Source organism: Panthera leo, chromosome F2, assembly GCF_018350215.1.
Source record: "Panthera leo isolate Ple1 chromosome F2, P.leo_Ple1_pat1.1, whole genome shotgun sequence".
NCBI classification, from domain to species: Eukaryota; Metazoa; Chordata; class Mammalia; order Carnivora; family Felidae; genus Panthera; species Panthera leo.
The window spans coordinates 82,424,464-82,450,708 of NC_056695.1; the positions used below are offsets into that span (position 1 = coordinate 82,424,464).

Genomic DNA, 26,245 nt, shown 5'->3' on the forward strand with positions numbered 1-26,245 from the left:
AGGGGACAACGTCAGGAGGGGACAACCGGTCCCTCAGAGACCTAGGGGCACATCCTCAGACACTCAGCAGGCCAGTTAGCGCCTGCCTTGTTTCTTCTGCCAGCATATCTTCTCCAGCTTCATGGGGAGAATGCTTCTAGGAAAAACAAAATTTAAGGGTTGAATAAAAACTGTATTCACACATTTGCTGAGCACCTACCATGTGCCAGGGCCTGTGCTGGACTCTAGAATGCAGACAGAGTGGAGACCATACGCCGGGGCCTTTGTCCTCTCCTGGGACACCACCCGGGGTCTTCTCTCTGAATAGAACCGAGGTCCAGTGGGGGGTCAGAAAGACCCCCTCCCCTGGCAGCTGTGGGAGACACACACACACACACACACACACACACACACACACGCGGCCTGAGTAGGGGTGAGGCTGGAGGCAGGAAGAGCAGGTCAAAGAGCAGGCTCCAAGACCTGCACCAAGCCCCAGCCCCAACCGCTGGGAAAGGTGGGAAGACCCGACTGGCCGTGGGGATCCGGGCGCCCCGGGGAAGGTCTGGACCAGGCACCGGACATGGAGGGCTGTGCACCGGTGTCCCCACCTGGAGGCGGGAGACTGTTACAACACTGCCCGGCACACGGTAAGCACCCAACCCGAGCTGGGCACCGCCCTTTCGTTGTCTGAAGTGAAGGAGAGGGAAAGGGAGGGAGGAGTCGCGGCTGGCATCCAGGAGGGCACTGCACTCGAGTGCCAGCTGGATCTGTGGGAGCACAGACCGGGCAGATTCCTCCCAGGAGCTCCTTGTGGGCCACAGGGTGGGACCCCAAGGCTGTAAGGGGCACAGCAGGCAGCACGGAAATGATCACCCAGCCAGGATTGCTAGGACGCTAGGGCCACGGGCAGCACGGTTCCTACCCTGGGACCGCCTCCCACAAGCCAAGAACGGCACGCCGCAGCCCGCCCGTGTGGACGGAGGTAGGAGGGGGTGTGGACGGAGGGCTCCGGGTTAAAGGTCCCTGTTCTGCAGCAACTTTTTGCCTCGAGAAGATGGCTTTTACAAGGAAACTGACAAAGAGTCCCAAGCCAAGAAGGGAGCAAAGATCCCCTGAGGCCTCGCCAAGCTGCTGTGCTGAGCGGAATCTCAGGAGGCAAATTTGAATGGGGACAAACTGTGCAAAGCCAGTGACCTGAGACCAGCAGTGGAGACGCCTGACTCAGCACCAGTGGGGACACTGGAGGTATGTGTGAAGTGAATTCCTAATGCGCCGTGAGGGATGCAGAGCAAACCCCGCGTGAAGCCGGGAAGCCGGGAAGCCGGGAGCTTCCTGCCAGTCCTTCGGGAAGAGTCAGGGAGAAGGCGGGGAGGGCCGCCCACTCCCTCTGGCTCCCGTCACGCCATCCAAGTTGCTGTGGGTAAAGCTTTGGCCGAAGTCCTCGCTCTTTGCGGACTTTTGCTACTTCGTCCCAAACTCAAGCCCGCTAGGTTTGGGCACAGAAGGACAGTTGTACACAGGACAGAACAACGACAAGATAAGCAAACTGGAAGGAAGGGAGATAAGAGTGGAGGGACAGAGACCAGAGAGGGGCCTGGGCTGTCCGCACGGGACGGGCCGCCGGCCGCGGCGCGGTGCCCGGAGACCCGGTGGGGGGGCCACGGTCTGCCCTGTCCCCAGGCTGCACGATGGGAAGGGGAAGGATAATAGAACAATTCCGGTGTTATTTTAGCTCCAGGTGTACAATATAGTGATTCACTAAACCCCCAATTTCTAACACAATGCCCGCCACACAGTAGGTGCTCAATATACCGTTTTCGGAGGGAAAAAGCACTGTGTAAAGGGAAGTAGCAGTCGGATTCCTCAGATGTTAAGAGCTTTAAGGAATGGGCTCGTGCAGTTGTGGGGACTGGCAAGTCCCAAATCTGTAGAGGAGGCCAGCAGGCTGGAAACTCAGGCAGCCGTGTGAGAGAGCAGCGAGGCAGGAATCCTTCCTCCCTGGAAAACCTGGGCTCCTGAGGTTTTCTGCTCCTGAGGCCTTCAGTTGCTTAGATGAGGTCTACCCACATCAAACCGACTGATTGTAGATGCCAGTCACTTTACAAGATATTTTCACAGCAATACCTACACCAGTGTTCGACCAAACACCTGGGCACCGTAGCTCAGCCCCACTGACCCGTCGACGGAACCACCCCAGCTGTGTCAACCCAAGGACAGGCCAACGGCCAGGCAAGACTGGATGGTAGAAGGCGGGGGGGAAAGCCATGAGAAGCTCACTTCCCCACACTGTGAACAGCAGAGCGGTGACGGCACCCCACCCCCCACCAGGTGAAAGGGGCCACAGTGACGCAGCCGCGATGACTGTCCAGGGTGTGGGAGGAGGGTGGGGGCAGGCCCCCATTGTGAGGCCCAGGTAGAATGCTCAACTCAGGCTGACTCCGAACCGGTCCTCACCCCCACCTCCGGCTTAGACCTGGGCCTCACTGCCCTCTCCGCCTGGGTGGACACCCCAGGACACCGCCTCACTTGACTCCCAAGGTCAGACCCCCCAAGATTTCTGAGCAGACAGTTCTTAAAAAGGGAGCACGGGGACGCCTGGGTGGCTCAGTCGGTTGAGCGTCCGACTTCGGCTCAGGTCACGATCTCACGGTCCGTGGGTTCGAGCCCCGCGTCGGGCTCTGTGCTGACAGCCCGGAGCCTGCTTCGGATTCTGTGTCTCCCTCTCTCTCTGACCCTCCCCCGTTCATGCTCTGTCTCTGTCTCAAAAATAAATAAACATTTAAAAAAATTAAAAAAAAAAGAAAGAGAACATGACGGGGACTCCCAGGTCTGAATTCCTGAAACCCGACGACCTGCCGAAGAACACAGTCTTGGGTCTTGAACTCACGTGGGTGCCGTGGGGGGAAGGGTGGGGCCCCGAGTCACCAGAAGCGGAGACTCCAAGCTATAGGGAGCCAGGAGCGTGGACAAGGGAGCCCCCGGGCCAGCAGTCAGAGACAGGCTTTGAGCACCTGGGTTGGAAGAAAGTATGGCCACTGTCCAGGGGCCCAAGGTAGAATGTCCTGGAGAGAGGCCAACAGGCTAGCTCCAGGTGTGCCCAGCGTCCCAAGGAAAGGGTACCCTAGCCAGGAGGACGGGTGATGAGTTTCCATTCCACAGAAGATCACTGGTTACCCACCTGCAGTGCACCTAGGCCCTCTGCTGGGTGCTGGGGAGCTACAGCACGCCCACGTCACCGTAAAGTGAGCCCAACAGCACCAGCAGCCAAGTGCACAGAGCCAGGTAAGCGCTGGGATGGAGGCGCGGCTGCAGGGAAGCCTGGAGGGCAGAGATGAGCTCGCTGGGGTGACAGGACGCTTGAGGGAGCAGGCCCCTGCAGACACAGGAGGGGTCAGTGCATCCCAGCCGAGGCAGGACCTGTGCACAGGCCTGGAGCACGGAGGGCTGAGCCTGGCAGAGCAGAGAGGGCCGGGAGCGGGGCACAGCCTCTGACCTCACAATACCCAGGGCCCACTGGGCCAGCCTTGCCTCTGGCAAACCCTGGTGCCCTCCTCCCGCCCGGGCGAGGCCCGCGGCCCTGGGCAGTCTCCAGGTGCAGAGCCCCGACTCGGGCTGCACCCATCCCGTTGCCCCGGGGCATGTCTCTACTCGCCAATTATGAGGGGCTCCGGCATCAGATCGAGAGGCTGGTGAGGGAGAATGAGGAGCTAAAGAAGCTGGTGCGGCTCATTCGGGAGAATCACGAGCTCAAGTCGGCGATCAAGACGCAGGCGGGCGGCCTGGGCATCAGCGGCTTCAGCACCGGGTTCGGCCAGATGGCGGCCACTCCTCAACACCAGGGAAACTGTAAGAGACTGGGGCGGGGAGGGGGTCTCTGGGAGTCCTGGAGACAGGGCACGGATAGTAACGAGCGGGGGGGATGGTGGCCCCACCAGGGGAGGACACGGGACCATCGGGACGGAGGGCAGAGCTGGGCACCAATTCCTGCACCCTGATGGGAGGAGGCCCCGCTCACCCCCCTCCTCTAGGCTGACCGTCCAAGCAGCCCCAAAGGCTGCGAGTTTCCCAGCTGTGGGATCCAAATGTGCCGCGCTCCTGGGTCTAGTGTGTCGCTTGCCCTCCTTCCCCCGCCCCCCTCCCCCCGAGCACCCCCCAGGGCCCTGCGCCTAGAGATGGCCACTGACAGACAGCCCAGATCCAGGAGCCAGGGACAGAAACCAGGACCGAAGCTGAGGTCTGGGAGTCATTAGCGTGTGGCAGAGCCCTGGGGCTGGAGAAGATGTAGGGTGAGACGGAAGAGGCAAAGCACCAGCGGGCATTTGCAGAAAAAGTGGTGATCGGCAGGCAGGCTGGGGCCTCGGGAGCAGGGACTGAGCCAGGAGGGGGCTGGGAGGCCACGCGGCTGAGTGTGGTGATAGGGGCAGGGAGGGGCTGGGGACAGAAAGCTGTGGGCAGAAACTGGCTGGCACTGAAGATAACGGAGGGGGAATTTCTGGGGGTGGCAAGGCCCCAGGGTGAGGCGATAGGAGTCGGTGGCTGGCAGTGTGCTGTGAAGGTTACACAGGGCGAGCCGGCGATAAAACCCTGCGGTGGTCACACCGCAGCCGTCCCCTCCCGACAAGGTCCTCCCTGTGCCAGAGAAGGCCCTGCGCCCCGCCCTCCCGCTGGCCCCTTCGTCCCCAGTCGGGCCCAGAATGGCCTTCCTCCCCGAGAGGAGGACTCTGCCCATCCTGGGGCCCCTGCAGCTCGGCCGTGGGCCACAACACTCAGCTGCTCCGGGAAGGTGACAGGTGGCTTCCTAAGTGCCACATCCTTCTAAACCTCTGCATGCAATTTGGGAACGATGACCCCCCTCTTTCTGGGTTTACCCTCGGCAGCGTCACCCACCCCCTGCTCCAGGCCAGCCCGGGGCCCCGCGCTCCACCGCCAGCCAGCCCAGCACGGGCCCCCATCCTCCACGGGGCTGGAGGCCCCTGCAGACAGTCGTGCAGGCCCAGCAACTCCCTGGCACTCGGCTCACTCCCAACCACACGTTTCTGATTGAGAACTTGGCCTTTCCACTGGGATGCTAAACCCTCCCAGGTCTGTGCTCCTGCCCTGAGGGTCCCACGCCAGGCCCTTACTCTTGGAAGCTGCCTCCCTCTGGTCCCCACACACCGGCTTCCCTGCTCTTGAACCACACTGTTCATCCGCGCGGCCTTCACCCCCTCACTGGCCACAAGAGCACAGGCCTCTCCTCGGAAAGGCTTTATTGTAACGACCGAGACAATGCGTCGGCAAAAATAAAGACGCGGGGAGATACAAAATAAAAGAAATCTCAAAGCTTCACAAAAAAGTAAGTCTTCTCCTTTTGGGCTTGATTCTTAACAGAATCCTTGGGCCACGTTGGTTCTTCCCCCTCCTGAGGGGCCCAGCTTAGGGGGTTAGGAAAGGCTTCCTGGAGGGGGTGAGCCCACGGTGGTGGGAAGGCATTAGCGGGCGAGCAGCAGCTCCTGCGAACGCCGGGACCAGGGGGCAGCAGGGACGCGGGACCGTCAGTGAGGCTGACGCCCAGGCTGTGTGTGGGTGAGCGTACTGGGTGCGTGTGTGTGGAGGGGGGGGGGGCTAAGTGTGTTTGTACTGTGTGAGAATCGTGTGATTGTATCTGTGAGTGTCCTGTGAGTGTCCATGTGGTTGTATCTGTGTGTGTGAAGTCCGTGTGGTTGTATCCGTGACTGTGTGGGGTATTATCAGGGCCAGTGACACTGAGCAGTACGGCTAAAGAGGTCAGCAGAGGTCAGATCAGCGGGGACACAGGCCGGTTCCTAAGGGCAGAGAGCAGGGCCGGGTGGTTGTGGCGGAGTGAGCGAGCTCCTGCTGCGGAAGGGTCCCTCCAGCTGCTGTGGGGACGGGATTCGGAGGAGACGAGAGCGAGGCCGCGCCGGCCGACGCTGAGGCCCTTGCAGCCCTGCGGGTGGCAGACCGCGGCCCGAACTAGGGGCGGAGAGAAACTGACTCAAGCTAACTGCTTGGATGTGCAGGACGGACAAGGGAGTCCAGAAGGTGTCTCTGTTCGGGCAGAGGTGGTGGGGTGCCTGGCAGCGTGACCTCCTGAGACTGCGGCACTCTCCGTCCCCGCGCCCAGCCAAGGAGGATCCCTGTGGTGGCCTCGGAGGAACTTTCTCTTTCTCAGGCCACTTCCTGCTTCTGCCTGCTCCTTGTGACTCACCTTCCTCGTGGAGTCAGGCTTTTACTCTTGATTTCCTCTTGTGAACTCAACCTCCAGTTCCTCTTTCCGGGCTCGCCCTTGCACTCTGGGCACGCTCAGGCCCGCGGTGCGGGGCTCAGGCCCATCCCCGCGGGAGAGGCAGCCCGGGCTGTGCCTGCGCTCGAGCGGCGCAGGGCTACCCCCGGCTGGGAGGACACCTGCGTGGAGCCACCAGGCAGCAGCGGCGACACAGTCCTGAAGCTCCGGCAGACGTCAGGGCTGGAGGGAGAAGGTTCAGGAGTATTGACCACTGAAGCCGCAGGAGGGGTGAGGCCACCTGAGAGGGGCGAGCACAGCCAGTGCGTGAGAGAAGCGGGGAGACGAGGGAAACCTCCGAGTGTGATGTCACAGAAGCCAAGGCACAGCTTCGAGGGGGCAGAGCGTCAACAGAATAAAGGCCGAAGAGTCCAGGGCCTCTGCTGACCTGGTGTGAACGAGCTCGGTTAGACTTGACCTCCACCACAGGTGCTAGCGGCCCAGGCTGTGAGGTGAAGAGTGAGGAGCGACGGAGCAGACGGCACAGTAGGCGGCTGACGCTCCGTTCCCGAAGCGCGGCTGGGGCCCGGCAGGAGCTGCTCGGACGCAGCCAGGCTGCTCAAGATGGCCGAGACCTGACCTTGTCCCTCTGCGGCGGGGAGGAGCCAGGAGAGGCGCTGGGAGGTGCCCCTACGGAGGGGAGGGAGGGCAGGAGGCTGAGGAAACCAGAACCATGGCTTCCATTCTCCCTGGAAAAACGACACCGTGGGAGCCGAAGATGGGGAAGGTGTGACACCGTGGGCGCGGCGGGAGCTGAGAGCGGGACCCGGGGGGGCCCGTCTGGCTGTGCAGGGAGCTCGGATGGTGCCACCCGCCTTGGACCCCTTGGACCCGTTGGACCGTAAAGGCGGCAAGCCAGCAACTTGCTCAGCAGCGTGTTTGGGGCTCTGGAGGCGGGGGAGGCGGCAGGGACGCAGGCAGGCGGAGCAAGGACGGGTTTGGGCACCTCACAGAGGGAAACGGAGGCCAGCTGAGCTGCGGGACGCGGAGGCAACGAAGACGCCCGTGTGCTGGAGATCCAGAGAGGCTCCAAGCCAGGGGCCAAGTGTTCTGAGCGGGGCAGAAGGCACTCCTGCACGCTCAGTGTGGGTAACCAGAGCAGGTGGAATGAACTTCACAGGGAAAAACAGGTGCCACGAGGTTCAGGCCTTGGCCCTGGAAGCATGGCAGGTGGGAGGTGGAGTCAGGATGGGATTTGGGCTCCAGGAGCCCTGCCCTGGGATGTCCCAGCAGATGGAAGACGGATGGGAAATCAGGGCTGTTGGAGTAGGGAGGAAATGAGGGCCAAACTGAGTGCACAAGGGACCACAACAGTGGCTGTCAGGACAAGTCAGCTGGGGGGGCAGAGCTCCACTGCTCTTTGTGCCAGGACCTCCCCCACCCGGACTCCTTCTCTACCCAGGCCCACTCTGTTCCCAGCCCCTGCTGCCTGTCTATCCTCTTGGGAGCTTCAGGCAGGTGGAAGTTTTCTGCCGCGGGGTGCGGCCTACTTCCTTTTTACCACCCCTGCTCCCCACCGCCTCCCCCACCCCTTTGCTGCCCGCAAACCAGGGGCTTCCCTCCCCTCCAAGTCTGTCCATCCTCTCGGGGCCTTCTCCATACTCCCCACCTCCCCAGGACCCATCCCTCCTGCATCAGAATCCCAGCCACCCTCCTCAAATTTTCTCACACCCCTCAGGATCAGGATCACCTCCCCCTCAGGACCATGTTCTCCGGGATACAAACTCCCACCTGTCTCCTAACCCTACCCTGACACCCCCCCCCCCCCCACCTCCCATCCCAGGATCTGAGTCTAAGCACCCTAGGCCTATCCTCCCAGGACCCACCCCCCCGGGGACCGTCCTCCTCTTAGGATCCGTCCTCCTCCTGGACACCCCTACCGGCCATTGAGACACATGCCCCCACCAGGCCCCCAGGACTAGACCCCCACTCAGGGCCAGCCCTCTCTCCCAGGCCCTGTCATCATCCCCTTTGGCTCTTTCCCCCCTTCCTGTCGCCCCAGCACTCTTGGAACCCTCAGCTAAAGCCACTGACCACTCTCCCCTCTGTGGCCCAGCTTCCCTCTCCATTTTCCGGGTCAAACACTGCAGCTGTGGTGCTCTGGCCCCGCCTCCACGCAGATCCTCCTCCCAGTGCTCTGGACCCGCCTCGTGTCGGCCCCGCCCAGGGCCCTGGCCCCGCCTCTTGACGGCCCCGCCCCATGAGGGCTCCGCCCAGTGTTCTGGCTCCACCTCACGACGGCTCCGCCCCTTTCGGGTCCTGCCCGGTGAGGGCCGGCCCAGTGCTCTAGCCCCGCCTCGTGACGGCCCCGCCCAGTGCTCTGGCCCCGCCTCGTGACGGCCCCGCCCCATGAGGGCCCTCGGGCATCGCCTCCTGATGGCCCCGTGAGGATCTCGCTCCTGTGAGGGCCTGCCCAGTGCTCTGAACCCCAGTGAGGTCCCCGTCCCCTGCCGTGGGAGAACCCGGTTTTTGTGGAGACCGGCGACTGCCTCCCTCAGGGGGGCGAGGTGGAGGCCAGAGGACCCTGGGCGGGATGCCAGGCCAGGGTCTACCCCTGGGCCTTGCTGACCTGGGGACCCCAATGGGGCCTCGGAGGGAAGCGAGGGACTGCCCTAGAGGAGCAGGTTGGGGGGATCAGAGTTCGGTCAAGCAATTAATTTATTTAAAAAATTTTTTGAGTTTATTTACTTTTGAGAAAGAAAGACAGTTTTTTTGGGGGGGGGCGCACAGAGAGAGAATCTCCAGCAGACTCCTCACTTTAAGGCAGAGCCCAACTCAGGGCTCAAGCCCGTGAACTGTGAGGTCATGACCTGAGCTGAAATCAAGAGCCCAAAGCTTAACGGACTGAGCCACCCAGGTGTCCCAGTTAAGCACTTTAAAACGTTGTAAGCTGCATTTGCAAATCTAAGACATTTGCTTATCGTTTTAACATTAATCTTCCGATGTAACGAGCAAACCTTCTTAGACCCTAGGTAATTCTTACGTATAAAATAAACTATAAACACAGTGAATCTAAAACTCTTTGAGGCTCTAATACTGTACCTAAGCCTAGGAAGATTTCAACTTGCAAATCTAAATCAATTAAATACAAATTAGGAAAAGATTAAAACAATCACAAGTACATTTTGCATCAGAATGCAAAGCTATGGGACTGAAATCTCCTAAGTTTTTATGTAGATTCCAGGCAGCCCCTGCTGTGCGATCCCAGCGCCAGGTGTACGCCACGTGATCAACCCTCCCACGCACCACCTGGTGCTCATCCCCACCTGCGACCCTTCACCCCCCACCCCTCCCCTCCCGCAGCGGTGGGTTCTCTGTACTGAAGAGTCTGTTTCTTGGTTTGCCTCTCTCTCCCTTGTTTTTTGACGCTTTCATCTTTTCGTTTCTTAAATTCCATATGTGAGTGAAATCTTTCTCTGATTTATTTCTCTGACCGTAATACCCTCTAGCTCCATCCGCGTCCTTGCAAACGGCAAGATTTCCTTCCTCTTCGTGGCTGAGTAATGTTCCCTTGTGTATTTACATCTTTTTTCCTCAGATCCAGGATTAGGGTTTGGTTCAGGGCCACAATAAGGGGTAGGGTTGTTTGTTTGTTTGTTTGTTTGTTGTTTTAGGGCCAGGGTGAGGGTGTGGGCCTGTTTTCCTGCAGTTTAGAGACCTCTCCAGAGAATAAAACCGCAGACTTCTGTGGGGGTGAGAATAAACAAGGCAGTCATCCACCAAGCTGAGGTGAAGAGGGGATTTGTTGCTCTCTAAGTGGATATTCTATCGGTCCTTCTCTTTTTAGCTCTATCTCCACACCCATCTTCAGAAATACTATACATTCTTTTTTGTTGTTGGTTTTGATTTGCACTCCCGTCAGTTAACACGGCGGGTCGGATCAGCTTCAGGTGTAGGATATAACGACTCAGCACCTCCATACGCTGCCCAGTGCACCCAGAGCACCCAGTGCTGATCCCAAGTGCACTGCTTCACCCATCCCCCACCCCCTCTGGTTGCCAGCAATATAACAACTTTATTGAGATACAATTCACATACCACACAATTTACCCACTTAAAAGTGTGTGATCCAGCAGATGTTTGTATACTCAAGGTGTACGCAAAGCACCACAATTTGAGAACGCTTCCGTCAGCCCAAGAAGAAACCTGTCGGCTAGCTGCTACCGCCTACCCCTTCACACCTCTCAGCAACCATTTATCTACTTTCTGTTGTTATGAATTTGCCTATTCTGGATTTTTTTAAAAAGTTTTTTTAATGTTTATTTATTTTTGAGACAGAGAGAGACAGAGCATGAGTGGGGGAGGGGCAGAGAGAGAGGGAGACACAGAATCCGAAGCAGGCTCCAGGCTCCGAGCTGTCAGCACAGAGCCCGACGCGGGGCTCGAACCCACAGACCGCGAGATCATGACCTGAGCCGAAGTCAGACGCTTAATCGACTGAGCCACCCAGGCACCCCATGGATTATTTTTTTTTTTTTTAAGTAGGCTTCACGCCCAGCGTGGAGCCCAGAGTGGGCCTTGAACTCGTGACCCTGAGATCAAGACCTGAGCGGAGATCAAGAGTTGGGCGCTTAACCAACTGAGCCACCCAGGTGCCCCACTGGATATTTCTTATAAATGAATCACACATATGTGGCTTTTGGGTCAGGTTTCTCTCACTGAGCATAATGTTTTCAAGGTTTATCCATGTTGGGGCATAAATCAGTACTTTCCGTTGGGATTGCGTTTTTTTTTGTTGTTTCAGGGATGAATAATATTAATGGCTACACAACATTTTGTTTATTCGTCAGTTGATGGACTTTTGGATTGTTTCCTCTTTTGGGGTACCATGGATCACACTGCTGGAAACATCCATATATGAGTTTTTGTGTGGATTTATGTTTCCATTTCTCTGGGATATATATCTAAGAGTAGAATTGCTCAGTCATATGGTAACTCTATGTTTAACTGTTCGAGAAACTGCCAGATCGTCTCCCAAAGTGGCTGCACTATTTTTCATTTGCACCAGCGATGTATGAGTGTTCCAATTTCTCTATATCCTTGCCAATACTTATTATCTGATTTTTTAATTATAGCCATCCTAGAGTGTGAAGTGGTTTTGATTTGCATTTCCCTGGTGCATAATAATGCTGAACATCTTTTCTGTGCTTATTGGCCATTTGTATATCATCTTTGAGAAATGTCTGTTCATGTCCTTTGCCCGTTTTTAAGTTGGGCCATTTATCTTTTTATTACTGAGTTGTAAGAGTTCTTTCTAAATCCAAGTCCCTTACCACATATGTGACCTGCAGGTATTTTCTCCCATTCCGTGGTTGCCTTTCTTACCTTCTCGAAGGTGTCTTTTGAAGCAGAAGCTTTTAATTTGGATGACGTCCATCTCGTCTATTGTTTCTTTCGTTGCTCACACTTTTGGGATCACCTTTAAGACTCCATGGCCAAATCCAAGGTCATGGAAATTTACCCCATGTCTTCTTTTTTTTTTTTTTTTTAAGTGTATTTATTTTGTTTTGAGAGAGGGAGAGAGCACGGGTGGGGGAGGGTCAGAGAGAGAGGAAAAAGCGAGAATCCCAAGCAGGCTCCCCACTGAGAGTGCAGAACCCAATGTGGGGCTCGAACCCACAAACCACAAGGTCGTGACCTGAAGTTGGATGTTCAACCAGCTGAGCCGCCCAAGCACTCCTGCCCCTGTGTTTCCTTCTAAGAATTTTACAGTTTTAGCTCTTACAGTGAAGCCTTGATCCATTTAACTTTTGTATATGATAGGAGGTAAGCGTCCAACTTCATTTTTCACACGTGGATTCCAGTTGTCCCAGCCCCATTTTTTGAAAAGATTAGTCTTTCCCTATTGAATTGTTTTGGCCTCTTCATCAAAAACGAGACCACAGATACATGGGTTTATTTCTGGACTCCCTATTCTATTCCATTTATCTATATGTCCTTCCTTATGCCAGAGTCACAGAATCTTGATTACCGTAGTAAGTTTTGAAATCTGAAACTGAGTCCTCAACTAACTTGCTTCCTTCCTTCCTTCCTTCGCTTCTTTCTTCTCTCTCTGTTTTGTTTTTTTTTTTTTTTTTTTTTTTAAGGTAGTGTAAGAGAGTGAAGTGCAGGCTAAGCAGTGATTGTAACAATGAGTTCTCTTTTTTAAAATGTGGCTTTGGCCGTTCTGGGTCCCTCGCAATTCCTTGTGAATTTAAGGTTCAGCTCGGCAGTCTCTACAAAGAAGTCAGTTTGCATCCTGACGGAGATTGCACTGAATCTGCAGATAAACGTGGAGAGTACTGCTAGCAACAATATTAATGTTGTTACTTCCAATATAAATTAATATAAATTGGCTTCCGGTTTGTGAACGTGGGGCGTTTTCTGTTTATTTAGATCTTCTTTAATTTCTTTCAAAAATGTTTGTAGTTTGGGGCGTCTGGGGGCTCAGTCATTTAAGCGTCCTACTTCACCTCAGGTCACGATCTCACAGTTCATGGGTTCAAACCCCGCATCGGGCTCTGTGCTGACAGCTCGGAGCCTGGAGCCCGCTTCCGATTCTGTGTCTCCCTCTCTCTCTGCCCCTCCACTACTTGTGCTCTCTCTCTCTCAAAAAAACAATAAATTTTTTTTAAAAATGTAGTTTTCAGACAATATGCTTTGCATTTCTTTTTTTTTTCCTTTATTCATTTTTGAGAAACAGAGAGACAGAGTGCGAGTGGGGGGGGGGGCAGAGAGAGAGGGAGACACAATGTGAAGCAGACGTCAGGCTCTGAGCTGTCAGCACAGAGCCTGATGTTGGGCTCGAACCCACAGACCGTGAGATCATGACCTGAGCCGAAGTCAGATGCTTAACCAACTGAGCCACCCAGGGGCCCTACATTTCTTTTGTTAAATTTATTTCTAAATATTTTATTCTTTTGATGCTGTTTTTTACTTTTGAAATATTCATTGTCAATGTTTGGAAATACAGTTGACTTTGTAGACCCTGATGAATCTGGCACTCTCTGTATCCTGAGGACCACACAGCCCTTGTTCAGATAGTGACATGCTATCTGATTGAATTTTGGATCTTGTATGGCTCTCTCAGTGGCCACAGTTTCTATGGTCATTCTACGGACACTTCCTTCTGTGGTCAGATTAAGCTCTCGGTGGTTGAAGGCACAGATAGATCTCAGTTCCTATCTTGACCAATTTCTTTTTCATCACCAAGTTTCATCTCCACTCGCATACACATCATTTTCTTCTTCTTTATGGAACACTTGCTGTGGCCCATGCACTGTTCTAGGAGGAGGGACACAGTGGCCCACAGACCCACCCCTGCCCTTACGAGGCGTCCGTTCTAATGGGGGGAGACGGGTCAAACCGTAAGTCAATGTAGAGCATCCACAGCCTCTCAGGAGGAAATAGCGCAGGAGAAGGGAACGGGACGGCTGGGGTGAGGGGACTGGTGATTTCGGGTGGAGGACCTCACCGAGGAGGTCGCGAATGACGAATGGCGAATGACGGCATGGGTGGAGCGCGGGGCCGCCACGCAGCGAGCAGAGCGCTCCAGGCCGAGGGAGCAGTCAGCGCACAGACGGAGGCCTGCGTGTGCCCGGAGCGCTCACGGAGCAGAAAGGAGCCCCAGGGGCAGAAGCAGAGTGTGCAAGGAGTGTGCAAGGGGGAGACGGGGAGAACTGAGGTCAGAGAGGTGACGGGCCAGATCATGGAGGGCCCCGAATGATCTAGCACTAAAAACAAGACGGCGAGCTGACGGGCACTTTAACTGGTACAGACTGGCAGACGTTGGAGGGGGAAAGCTGGCATCAGGAGACCAGCCGGGAGGTTCCTGCGACAGTCTGGCCGGGCACCATCGGTATGGACCAGGGCGAGGCCGTGCAGGGGTGCACGTGCACGTCTCAGGGCCCACGAGCAGGTGCGGCAAGCAGGCCGGAGGCGGGGCGTGCCTGATGACGAGTGTTGGGGCTGACTGCACCGTCTGGGGTCCAGCCTGAGGAGCCAGCGGGGCATGGAGCCGGTCCCCGGTGCCCACGACACATGGGCGCGCCGAGGACGAGCAGACTCGGGGAGCCTGAGGCGCCCCCGGGAAGGCAGATGAGGCGGGGCCGGCAGCACCTGGAGGAAACCAGGTCACCGGGAGCCTGATGCCAAACCAAGACGGGGTTTCACGGAGGAGGAGCGCTCCGCTGTGTGAGCACCACCCACGAGGACGGTGGGGCCTGAAAACCGGCGGCGGGTTCTGCAGTGTGGGGCCGCCGCTGCCCTCAGTGAGTGTCCGGGTGGAAGGAGGGACAAAGCCTGGCCGGAGAGGGTGTAGGAGGAAGAGGAGAAAATGGAGGGAGATGACGAGTGGGGACGTCTTAGAGGGACACGGAGGAGAGACGTGGGGGGCCAGCCACGTGGGAACCTGATCCCCAGGTCTGGGGGGGGCCTGGTTGCTCTGGGGGGGGCACCACTGGACGCTCCTGCGGTTCCCGACTGTGCGGCTCCTCTCCCACATCATCCGGACCCTCAGAGGAGACAGCCCAGCAGGACAGACGCCCCGGGTCCCACCTTCGTCCCTACTTCCTCCTGCCGTCCTCGGCTCCTTGAGGCCCTCCCCTAACCTGCGCCCCGCTGCCCTTCCCTTTCGGGCTCTTCCTCCCCACGGCTCCTTCTCTTTGGCCCACACTTTCATTGTCTCTTTGATCCTAAAGCAAAAATCTCCAAAAAGCCAAAACCAGAAATCATGAAAGAACCAACCGACTGGTTGACTTGATCGTGCAATTTTAATGTATTCGTTTGGAAAACACAAGCAACAAAACTTGACACAAAAGTAAAGTGACCGGACCTTTTGCCACACGGTCCCTGGGCAGACGTCTGGGCAACGGCCCAGGGACTTCCGGGGGGAATGCCACAATGTTTCTGAGGGGTCTTAAAGAAGGTAGATTTAGCAGTGTGCATTAAGGACCTCTAGGATGTCTACTTTCAGGGCGAAGAATCGATAAGAAGGACTTTTGTAGTATAACCTCAGCGTCACTCACCGTCAGGGAGGTGCCCAGACCACAAGCAGCCATCGCCTCACACCTGCCCGAACGAAATCAACGACGCCAGAAGCCACAGGCCTGGGCGAGGATGTGGAGGAAGCGGAATCCTTTCGCCCTGCTGGTGGGAATGCAAACTGGTGCAGCCGCTCTGGAGATCGGCATGGGGGGGGGTCCTCAAAACGCTGAAAACAGAGCTACTCTTCAATCCAGCAATTGCACCACTAGGTATTTACCCAAAGGATACGAAAATACAGATTCGGTGCCCCAGTGTTTGTGGCAGCACTTTCAACAATAGCCAAGTTATGGAAAGAGCCCAAGTGTCCGTCGACCGATGAATGGATAAAGAAGACGTGTATATACACACGACAGGCTATTACTCGGCCATGAACAGAACGAAATCCCGCCATTTGCAATAACATGGACGAAGCTAGAGAGTATTGTTCTAAGCAAGATAAGTCTGTCAGAGAAAGACGATGTGATTTCACTCACATGTGGCATTTAAGAAACAGACCAAACGAGCAAATGGGGGGGAAGAAAGAGAGAGAGAAACAGGCAAAGCGAGAAACAGACTCTGAACTCCAGAGAACACACTGCAGGTCACCAGAGGGGAGGGGAGTGGGGGGCGGGTGAGCTAGGTGGGGGGGGTGGGCAAACTGGGTGGTGGGGGGCAGGTGAGCTAGGTGGGGGGGGATGAAGGAGTGCACTTGTGATGTATGGAAGGAACGGTTTTCTATGTTATTTTCCAAAATCTAATATTACACCGTTTGTTAAGTGACTGGAATTGAAATTGAAACCTTAATAAAAAAAAGATTTAGGTAGTAGAATTAGTTGTCATTGGGAAAAGTGGAGTCAATTTGATGCCCATCAGTCGAGGAGGCTCCACGTGGTGGCAGGTGGGGGAGCTGGGAACCGCAGCGGCCACGAGCAGCGTCCTGAGAAGGGTGCTGCTGGAAGGCCGCGTGGGGGCCCCGCCGGACGACAAGTGGGCGGAAGGACACGGGCGACAGAGAAGGCCCAGGAGCAAAGAACGGCGTTGACGGTTTTAAGTGATTGAAGGAGAATCAAGGGAATACTATTTCTGGACATGCGGAAAGTACCCAACACTCAAACATCAGCGTCTCTGAATAAAGTTTTATTGGTACAGACCCACCGTATTAGTTTCCGTGATGTCTGGGGCCACGCTGGTACCACAGCCCCCAAGGTGATCGGTCACAAGAGAGACGGGACGCAAAACTGGCCGTATTCACCACCAGCCCTTAATAGACAAGGTCCGTCTACCCCTGATCTATAAACTCACGGAGAGAGTCTTCAAGGCAACACGGAGCTTTTCATCACGCCTAACGGCAGGATGACAGGACTACGACGGTTTCTAATCTTTCTTTGGGCTTTTCCGTAGCTCCATTCTTTCTCTGTAGTGAGCGAGCGCGTGACGCCTAACGACAACCGCCTGACTGGCAGTTTTCACACTGCGCCCTCCCCCAGCTTCCGTGCCCCCAGGGGTCTTCTCCCCCAAAACGGTGGTCATTCAAGGGCTCGCTCCTCAGGAACCCAAGGGAAATGGGCTGTCTGCCCCCCGCCCCCCGCCCAGGGATCCAGGAGTATGAAGCAGCCGTGTCTGGGCCAGCCCGCCCTCTTGAACCTGCATTCGCTATTCCCGGGGACACTGCGGGCAGGCAGGGACGAGCCACCATCGGTGCCGCTGAGGCTCTGTGCCTGTCCCAGCTCTGGCCTCCCTGAGGGTCCCACACCCGGTGCAGCTCTGCTGTCCCCACAAGGACAGTGGTCCGGAGGCCCGGGGCCCGCTGCTCCCCACCAGGGAATGGATGGGTCCACTTGGCCACCTGGGGGACCACCGCCAGGAGACCCTCCTCAGTGAGGGGTCAGTAGCTCGGTGCAGTGGGCACATGGAGGGCTGGGCAGCTGTGGAAGGTCCCTGTGACTTGGCGGGGGGGCAGGTGTGCAGAGAGGTGAGCCCAGGGGGACAAGGCTGCCTCAGAGGACGGAGAAGAAGAGGGCCAGACCCTCCGGTGGGATCTGCCGAGTCGCCCCACAGACCCCGTCAGCGGGGGAGGGTCATTGTCCGGCCACCCAAGAGACAGGTGCAGAGCTGGTCAGCTGGTCAGAGGCAGGCAAGCACCCGGGCCCTCCCCCACTGGGCCTGCCGGGGTCTCAGTGCTTTCTCTGTGTCCCCCAGGTGTCTTCCTGCCCCCGTCCCCGGCAGCAGCACACGAGCCCGTCCTGGAAGAAGTGGGCGTTGTGGCTCTGGCACCCCTGGCCGACATGCTAAACAGCCCGCAGCCCGGCCCCACGGCAGGCCCCATCGTGAGCCCCCTGACGGGCCCCCTCAGCACCTTGCTGCCCGGTCCAGGGCCCATGTCACAGAGCGGCCTGTTCTCCAGCATCCTGACCGGCCCCCTGACTCCGAGCAGCCCCCTGGCCAGGCCCCTGGCAGTGGCCCCAGGAGGCACACTGGGCAGCTCCATGGGCACGGTCTCCACCGGCCCTCTGACTCCGAGCAGCACCCTGGCCGGCCTCATGGCAGTGTCCCCAAGAGGCACACTGGGAAGCTCCATGGGCCTGCCCTCCACCGGCCCCCCGACTCCGAGCAGCCCCCTGGCCGGGCCCCTGGCAGTGGCCCCAGGAGGCATACTGGGCAGCTCCATGGGCACGGCCTCCACCGGCCCCCTGACCCCAAGCAGCCCCCTGATGGCACCGACGACAGGCACAGTGGTCATCTCTCTGAGCAGCCCTCTGCTCACCTCCACAGCGGCCCCTCTAGGTGTTTCTCAGAACCTTGTGGCCAACCCCGTGAGCAATCTGGTGCTGCCGGGGGCCCAGAGGGTGCGGCTGACAGAGCCGTTCCGAGGATGCCCATCTGGACCCCATCCCTCCGCTGGAGCAGGGCCTGCCGGCACCACCAAAGGTACCCGGTGCAGGGGGAGGGACAGGAGGGCACCCCCAGCCCCCGCCAGGCCGGTCCTGGGTCCTGACTTGCTCTGACCCTCCTTCTCTCCTCTCTGCCCCACAACGTCACTAGTCCCAGTGTCCGCTGAGCACCCACAGCCGACCCAGGACCTGGAGCCTCTCGGCGTGACATTTGTGGGCGTGCCCTTGCACACCTCTACCCCCATGGAGACCAAGGGCGCAGCTGGCCCCGGGACGGCCTTCTCCTTCAGCACCTCGGACGCCCGGGCCCAGCCCGGTGCCCCCCAGGGACAAGCAGTTCCTGCCCCTGCCCCTGTCGCCCCTACTGCCGCCCCCCAAGCTACCACCGACTACGCCTCCCCCGGCACCACCCACGTTGCCCAGTGCCCACCCCCGTCCCCCACGCGGGCACACCACCCCCCCACCCAGCCCTCATCCACCCCCCACTCCCCTCCTCGAAATCCCCATTCCCCACCTCGAACCTCGTCCTCCCCGGCGTCAGTCAACGACCCCCGGGGTCCACGCGGCACAGAAACATCTCGGAAAAGCATGGTGGAGTTGGAACGGAAGCTGGCCCACCGGAAGATCAGCAAGTTTCCGGACAGCCCCCGAGGTCTGTGACACAAACTGCAGCAGCGCCAGTTGTGCGGGGTCTCCCCCGCTGCCCCCGTGGCCCTCCCCGGCCCCGGCCTGGGCCGCGGACCACTCCCTCCACCCCCTGTTGTCCTCAGAGTCGAGGCAGCTGGCCTGGGAGCGGCTGGTGGGGGAGATCGCCTTCCAGCTGGACCGCAGGATCCTGTCCAGTATCTTCCCCGAGCGCGTGCGCCTGTACGGCTTCACCGTCTCCAACATCCCAGAGAAGATCATCCAGGTGCCCGGTGCCCGGTTCCCCCTCACCACCAGAGGCCCTGTCCCTGTCCCCCGTTAGGGTTGGGGGGGGGGGGGTGCGGGCCTTGGAGGAGCCACTGGGGGGCCCCGCGCGCCAGCCTGGCCAAGCCCATCAGAGTCCGCGGGCACCCTGTGGTGGAGGAGGCATGGCGTCCAGCCCCAGTGGCCAAAAGGTGTCCAGGGCGCCTGGCGGCAGGAGCCTGTGGGCCTAGCCACGTGGCCTCCCCAGGGGACAGTGCAGGGCAGGGTCCTGAGCACGGTCACGTCTGCACTGCCCCCCTTTGCCACTGCAGTGGCTTCCAGATGGCCAGCCTTCATTCCCAGGGGCCCTCCCCCCACTAACAGAGCTGATGCCTACCCCTCCCACCTCCCCACCGCTGCTGGTGCCCTCTAGGGTCACTGAGGTGGCACAGGGTAGACAGGTCCCAGAACCTCCGAGCAGCTGGTGGCCTCCTGACCAGGGACCTCAGGCTCGGGCTCATTCCAGTACATTCTTAGCACGCCATCCACTGAGCCTGCGTCCTGTGAGGGACACGGCACACAGGGCTTCTCTGGGCACGCCTACCTTGCCACCGAGTGCGGGAAGCTTGGTGTTCAGCCCCAGTGGCCAAAAGGTGTCCAGGGCACTGGGAGCCTTGGAAGACACTGGGAGGAGAGCCGTCACGGGGTGTGGGCTGTGCCTGGCTGGATGCCCAGAGGAGGCTGTCCAGAACGATGGATCGCCTGTGCCTCCTCTCCCAGCAGCGTGCCAACTCTGGCCGGGCCCCCACGCCGGGGGACGGGAGAGGCGAGCCTTTGGGGATTTCCTTGGGAAATAGGCCTCTGTTCCTGGCCACCTTCTCTCCAGCGTTTTTATCTGTAGACTATAGACCTGGTGTGTGATCGGCAGGAATAGCTCAGGGCTACCGTGGGCTCATCTGAGTCCCGGTTTGAGCCCGCCTTTTCCTTTGGTCAGTGTGTCCTCTGGTTCGGTTTCTAATTTTAATGTGGTCAGAATGATCTACCTTTCCCTTTGTTTGTACTTTTCATGACTCCCTTAAAGCTAGAGCGGTAGAGGGCTGGGACCAGCCCTGAATCCATTCCGCTACCCCCCCCCCCCCAGCCCCATGTGTGTGGGCTCTCCAGCCGCCGCTCTGACCGTCCCCAGCCCATGCTGTCCTCCTTGGTGCATTGACAGAGCCCGGCACCTCTCTTCTTCCAGATTGTTTCAGCTCCTCTGGGCCTCTCGCTCAGTGTGAATTTTAGGAGCACCCGTCAAGTTCTAGGAAAAACCTCATTCAAGTATTTGGTTTTGCATCACTTCCCAGATTGAACAGGGGGACGTTTCACGTCTTTACGGCGTCGGTTGTTCTGATACCCCTGCCATTTCTGCTGCCCATGTCAGTGGGGCCCACCGTGGTCACGTTTGGTCTGAGGGTCCTTGATGCACAGCCAGGACCCCCGCCGCCAAGGCTGGGTCTCAAGTGCAGACTGGCCATGGCTAGTTAGAAACTGGCAAACAACACGGGCGTAAGCACAATATTTACGTCTCTACAATGTTGCAGCTGATATCCAGGTGGCGAAGACGACATTGGATTACAATGTCTGGTTTAAAGTGTGGTAGAGCTTTCCCGCTGTTTGAAACCCACCTTTAGACGGAAGGTGATAAAGACATATCACCGCTGACACGGGACTCTGCCATGAGTCCGCTGTGCGAGCCCTCTGGTCCCCGGCCCCTCTCCACTTGGCGGGAGCCAGTAGTTCTGCCCAGGACTCCACAGTCACAGCACCAGCCGGTAACTCCTAGAGGAGAGGCAGGAAGATGAGGGCGGGATGTACCGAAGGCACTTTTCTCCGGCGTCTGAGGAAGTCAAGGAGCTCGGTGCCCCCTGGGCCAGTGCTTGTGGGGGAGGGGCTGTGGCTGGCACCAAACACTCATTCCGTCCCCAGTCCCAGAGCCATTGGCCCCATTCACCTTCCGTCAGCAATGACCAGTGCTGCCAGGGTCCTACACTTGTGCCCAAGCTCCCGAGAAGCGCCCTGCCGAGCCCACCCGCACAGACGTTGTCTTCGGGGTCTGACACCCCCCCCAGCTGGCCCGCCGCAGGGTGACCGTGTCTGGTTCCACCCGAGGAGCACGAACGCTCTCAAGGCCATCCAGCCTGCCTGCTGGCCTGGCCCGTTTGTTGATTCCTATCAGGATCCAATTCCGCTTTGCCTAGACTTTTATTTCCTTTCCTGAAAACATCTTGTTTTTCTGCGCGTTGAACCCCAGTGTTGGTCGTTGTTAGAATCCCTAAATTCTATCCAGACCCACCACCCCTGGTCAAACCTGGTGTCCGAACCTGGCTCGTTTGCTTCGCGAATGCTGGATAGTTTGACGACTGACAAGTTTCAATAGAGCCCCGTTGCCGAACGAGGACTTGTTGACTGTTTTCAATGAATCTGGTCATCTTTTTTATAAGTTCACAGTCAGCTGTGCCGTCTTTTAAACTCAACTAAAAGTTGTTCCGGTGCCCAGACCTGTCACCTCTTCTCCCCAGCTGCAAACATCTTCTGCTCCAGGTGGGGGTGGGGTGCTCTGAGTACCTCCCTCTCAGCTTGCAATCACAGCAGACCTGAGCCCAGCACCCGTGTGAGGGTCACGGAGGCACCTCATGGCTGCGTCCAGCTGGGTCCTGGGCCCCCTAGTGCCCTCTGGAGCCCCACGCACTGGCCTGCTGACAACAGTTGTGGTGTTTGCACAATGGTTTGTTTCCAGCTACCATGCCAAACTCTTGTTCTGGTTCTAATAGCCTGTATATCACCTTGGCTTTTCTATGTAGACGGTCATATTGTACAGTGTTTACAAGAAGCAGATAATACAGCAACCTCATCCTGTTTCTGGCTTGACTGCAAACACACACGTCACGTCAAGTCTGCCCATTAAGTACAGTGTGTGTCCAGGCTTTTTGCCAAATCTTCTTCAGTCACAGTTCTTGGTTGCAGATAACAGAATCAACACTAGCTGATGTAAACAGAAAGAGGTTTATTGTACATGTTTAGGTGAGGACACAAGACTGGGCACAGAAGTTGGTATGGCTGCCCCTGAAGAACCAGGGTCATAGCCACTGCACTCTCGGGGACCCCTGCTCCTCCTGGGCACCACTGTCTCCCGGCATCCTCATCCGCCTGCAAGTTCCACTCACGGGCCCTGCTGGGCAGGAGCCCAGGTCGCAGAGGTCCCTAAGCCACAGGCGAGTCTGGAAAAGGCTTTCAGCTTCCGAAAAGCACTAGAAACACTAGGACGGAAGCCTGATGAGGCAGCTTCAGCACCTGCCACATCAGGTTAAGCTTTTCCTCTTCCTCATTCATTGACACCTTTGGGGGGGTTTCTTAATCATGAATACTTTTATGAATGTATTTTCTGCCTTTCATTGAAAAGATCACACGAGTTTTCCCTCCCTCCCTTTTACCATTTCGGAAGGACACATGAGAAGGTATTCTGATCATAAACCGCACTGTATCCTGGTGTTTTTGTTTTTGAGAGAGGGGGAGAAAGAGGGCGCGCGATCAGGTGTGGGAGGGGCAGCGGGGGTGGGGGTGGGGGGACACAGAATCCAAAACAGGATCCAGGCTCTGAGCTAACGTGGGGCTTGAACTCATGAGCCGTGAGATCATGACCTGAGCCGAAGTCCCACGCTTAACCAGCTGAGCCCCCCAGGCGCCCCACCCTCGTGTTTTTAACGCCTCCAGATGCCGTTTGCGGTTATTTACGACTTCTGCAGCTTCGCTACTTATCTCGCGAACACGCCGAGCTGCCGTGACAGAAAGAAGGGGCGTCAGGAAGCCGCGTGTCCCTGTCCCCGTGGGGCCGCGGCCGCTGCCCACCCCCTGGCGCGCGTCTGGGCCCCGGGTCCGGGACTCCGCCCAGGGGGCGGGGCTGACGGTCCCAGTCTCACCCCATTGGCCCGGTCTCGGTGACGTCAGGCCTTGCTGCCGTCGCGGTCGCGGGGGTCGCAGGCGGGAGTTTCCCTCCGTAGGGGAAGGCGGGGCTTCGGTGCGCTCGCGGGGTTTTCTTGCTGATCCTCTGTTGATCCTTAGGATTCTGTTTCCTCGGTTCAGCTCTTTCTTTCCTTCTGCTTCCTTTTGGTTTGCTTTATTCCTCCTTCTTGGGCTGAGCACTTAAGTCATTTTATTTTACACAGCCTGTGTTTGGGAATACGTGTGGGGCAAGGCAGTTCGCTCTATATTTAACCAGTGGTGCAGCAGGTGGACCCGCCCGGCCCGGTGGCCTCCCACCCACGGGCGGGGGCTTCTCAGGTGTAAGGATTTCACAAACTGCTTTGGATTTTCTCTCTAACCCAAGAGTCAGGATGCACGCTCCAGTCTCGGCCCTCTGAGGGACGTGCGGCCGCCTCTTGAGCGTTGCTTTCTAACGGGAACAAGGGCTGAACCTTCGCCGCCGGTTCCCTTAGCACTGAACACGTGGTCGGCGTCCTTTCCAGAATGGAAAGACTGGGTGGTGAACACATGTGCTCAGTTTCTTGCAGGTGCGTGCGTATTTGGTAGCACCTGTTCTCTCCTCCACATCTGGTCCAGCACCAGATCCTCTGCTGAGTCTCCCTCTAAAGATGTTTCCCATGTATACGCCTGCGTCTACATTCACCTAGGCCCTGGACTAAACTGCTGGCACCTTACTATCCTTCCCCTCCATCTCTTCACCCCTATTATGGAGCATTCAGTGCATACCAAGTTTATATCAGACGGTCTCTGCGCTCCAGGAGCTCGCCCACTCGTGGGGAGGCCTTCAATAAATAAGAAAAGCCATAAATATGTATGCTACAGGTCCAGGGGGTGACACATGCTACGGGGGGCAGGAGAGTTGAGGCTGGGAGCTAGGCACTGAGATGGCTTTGCTGCCTCCTCCCCGCCTGTATATACCCTGGCCTCATCCTGGCCAACCATGTCACCCCTCCTCCATTCCTTTGAAACACAATTCTGCTCAACGTGAGAGCCCACTGATGTGTCCCCTGGAGCCGGGACCGCCTCAAGGGGGTGCACACCGGTACAGATGCTGTGCTCAGCACCCCCTAGAGACATTTCCTTTACTCTTCAAAGCAGCTGTCAGGTGGTTTGCTTGCCTCCGTGTCAGAGCAGAGGAGGCTCAGACCCAGTGTGGGGACAGAAGCGGTCCCTGAACCCGGCCCTCCCTGTGGGCCCCTCTCCTTGCTCTGTGCTCTGCCTCCTGGTACCTCCCAAGCCATGCATGCTGTTCCTTGTCCTGGAAGTTTCTTTCCTCCTGAGATCCTCGTCCCTCAGACCTCAGCCCAGCACCCTCTCCCCTCCAGAGTCCTCTCCCCGCGGCAACACTCACAGTAGCGTCCCTCTCCTTGGTGCTGTCATCACCATAAACTCAGAGGGCTTTGCTCACACTTGAATCCCATCACCTGGTATGGTGCCCTGCACAGGGGAGGGCTGCGAATTATCTGCAGGACAGAGCCCTCCCCCTCTCTTGCTTCGGTGCCCGCTGCTCCCTCGCTTCTGTGGAGTGCTTGTCCTGCTTGTCCCCCCTCACTTGCCTCACCTGTGCTCCACTCTCAAGAGGTCACCTCCTCCGGGCAGCCGCAGCCTTGCGTCTCAGTGTAAGTGTGCCCACACTGCTCTTCCCCATCCAGTACCCCGGCAGGGTGGGCGCAGGGTGCCCACCCCTGACTTCTGCTCCTGTCTGTAGCTCCACGCGCCGCGCCGCATCTGGCACACAGCAGGAGCTCAGCCACAGCCCAGGAGTGAGCATATAATGGGTTCTGATGTCCTCGGGGGCTGAGGCTTAAAGCTACCCACTCACTGTGCTCTGAGCCGTCCAGCGGCCCCACTTGTCACCCACAGATGGTGGCTGAACTCCTGCAGCCTGCCTGACGGCACAGGAGCAGGTGAAAGGAGGGCGAAGGCTCAGGGGCCGGGAGGAGCCTAGAGGCAGGGAGATGAGCTTACTCTAGTGACCGTGCAGCGGGGGTGCTGAGCACAGGGCTCCAGGTACGTCTGCCAGCGGTCAGGCGTCACTTTGGCTGAGCCGAGCCAGGAGTCCAGTGCTCTATTCACAAGACCACCGGGGGAGGAAAGGACAGGGGACATTCTCGGAGAAAGTGACGCCTCAGCAGCTCGTTCTAGCAGGTTAGGAACCAGCAGGTGGGCATCCAGGAACGGTTGGAAGGGGATGAGCAGGGCCAGAGTGGGGACCTTGCAGGTCAGGCCTGGCCCCAAGAGGTGGGACGTGTAGGAGGGCCTCGGGCAAGAGACCCCATCTACTTCAGACCTGACATTCTGTGGGCCTGGGGGCAGCTGCACGTGTGACAGAGATGTAATGTGCAGGGCTCGGTGAAAATGAACATACAGGGCTCTCTGTTCAAAACCTATAAAGAACTCCAAGATGGCTACGGCAGGACATTAAGCTGAGTGTGGCCCTTCTGAGCCGGCGCCCTGAGTGAATGTCCAGGTCACGTGCCCGAGAGGCAACGGCAGGAGTGGGGAGGAGGGGCCGCTCTCCTGGCGAGATGCCGCGGGATGCAGTCACTGCCCGGTTGGAAGGCACAGGCAGTAAAGAAGCGGGTGGAGACCCACCGGGTTGCTGCCAGTCCCCAGACCTCTCTCCCAGGGCCTCCAGGACACCTCCCTCCAGCACATCGCCACAGCCGCACCTGCCCCTCTCTTGCCTTTATGGCGGTGGGAGCAGGAGGGGCCCTGACGGCCGCTCTCCCCTCAGGCCTCCCTGAACCCCAGCGACCACAAGCTGGATGAAGAGCTGTGCCAGACACTCACGCAGCGCTACGTAAGCATCATGAACCGGCTGCAGAGCCTGGGCTACGACGGGCGGGTGCACCCGGCGCTCACCGAGCAGCTGGTGAACGCCTACGGGATCCTGCGTGAGAGGCCAGAGCTGGCCGCGTCCGAGGGCGGCTCCTACACCGTGGACTTCCTGCAGCGCGTGCTGGTGGAGACCGTGCACCCCAGCATGCTCACCGACGCCCTGCTGCTGCTCTCCTGCCTCAACCAGCTGGCGCATGACGATGGCAAGCCTATGTTCATCTGGTGATGCCGGCTCCTGCCAGCCAGGCCCGCTCTGGCCCGCTCCCCGGTGCCAGGCCATTAAAGCTTCCCACACACGCTAGCCGCTGGGCCCCGGGCCAGAACTCCTGGGGGTGCT

General features: G+C 57.9%; 1 protein-coding gene and 1 long non-coding RNA gene across 2 annotated transcripts; one reads left to right on the forward strand and one right to left on the reverse strand.

Moving 5' to 3' along the window:
- The first annotated feature begins 659 nt into the window (after positions 1–659).
- On the forward strand, positions 660–26,209 carry SPATC1 (spermatogenesis and centriole associated 1). Its single transcript, XM_042923929.1, has 8 exons — positions 660–1,224; positions 2,098–2,307; positions 3,164–3,261; positions 3,487–3,825; positions 17,465–18,193; positions 18,308–18,808; positions 18,927–19,066; positions 25,805–26,209. Exons 2-8 carry the CDS (start codon positions 2,219–2,221, stop codon positions 26,132–26,134), a joined length of 2,226 nt encoding a protein of 741 aa, XP_042779863.1. The 5' UTR covers positions 660–1,224; positions 2,098–2,218; the 3' UTR covers positions 26,135–26,209.
- Positions 5,214–8,951, reverse strand: LOC122210995. Its single transcript, XR_006198404.1, has 2 exons — positions 8,297–8,951; positions 5,214–7,417 (listed from the first exon to the last, which is right to left on the reverse strand). It is a non-coding gene; the product is annotated as an uncharacterized LOC122210995 (long non-coding RNA).
- Positions 26,210–26,245: the final 36 nt, after the last annotated feature.

Bases quoted from the DNA above. Each gene is read 5' to 3' on its own strand.
- SPATC1 (XM_042923929.1), top strand. From the start codon at position 2,219: ATGGTAGAAGGCGGGGGGGAAAGCCATGAGAAGCTCACTTCCCCACAC. The intron at 2,308-3,163 runs GTGAAAGGGGCC...ACCCACCTGCAG, and splicing joins GGCACCCCACCCCCCACCAG to TGCACCTAGGCCCTCTGCTG. The intron at 19,067-25,804 runs GTGCCCGGTGCC...CTCTCCCCTCAG, and splicing joins TCCCAGAGAAGATCATCCAG to GCCTCCCTGAACCCCAGCGA.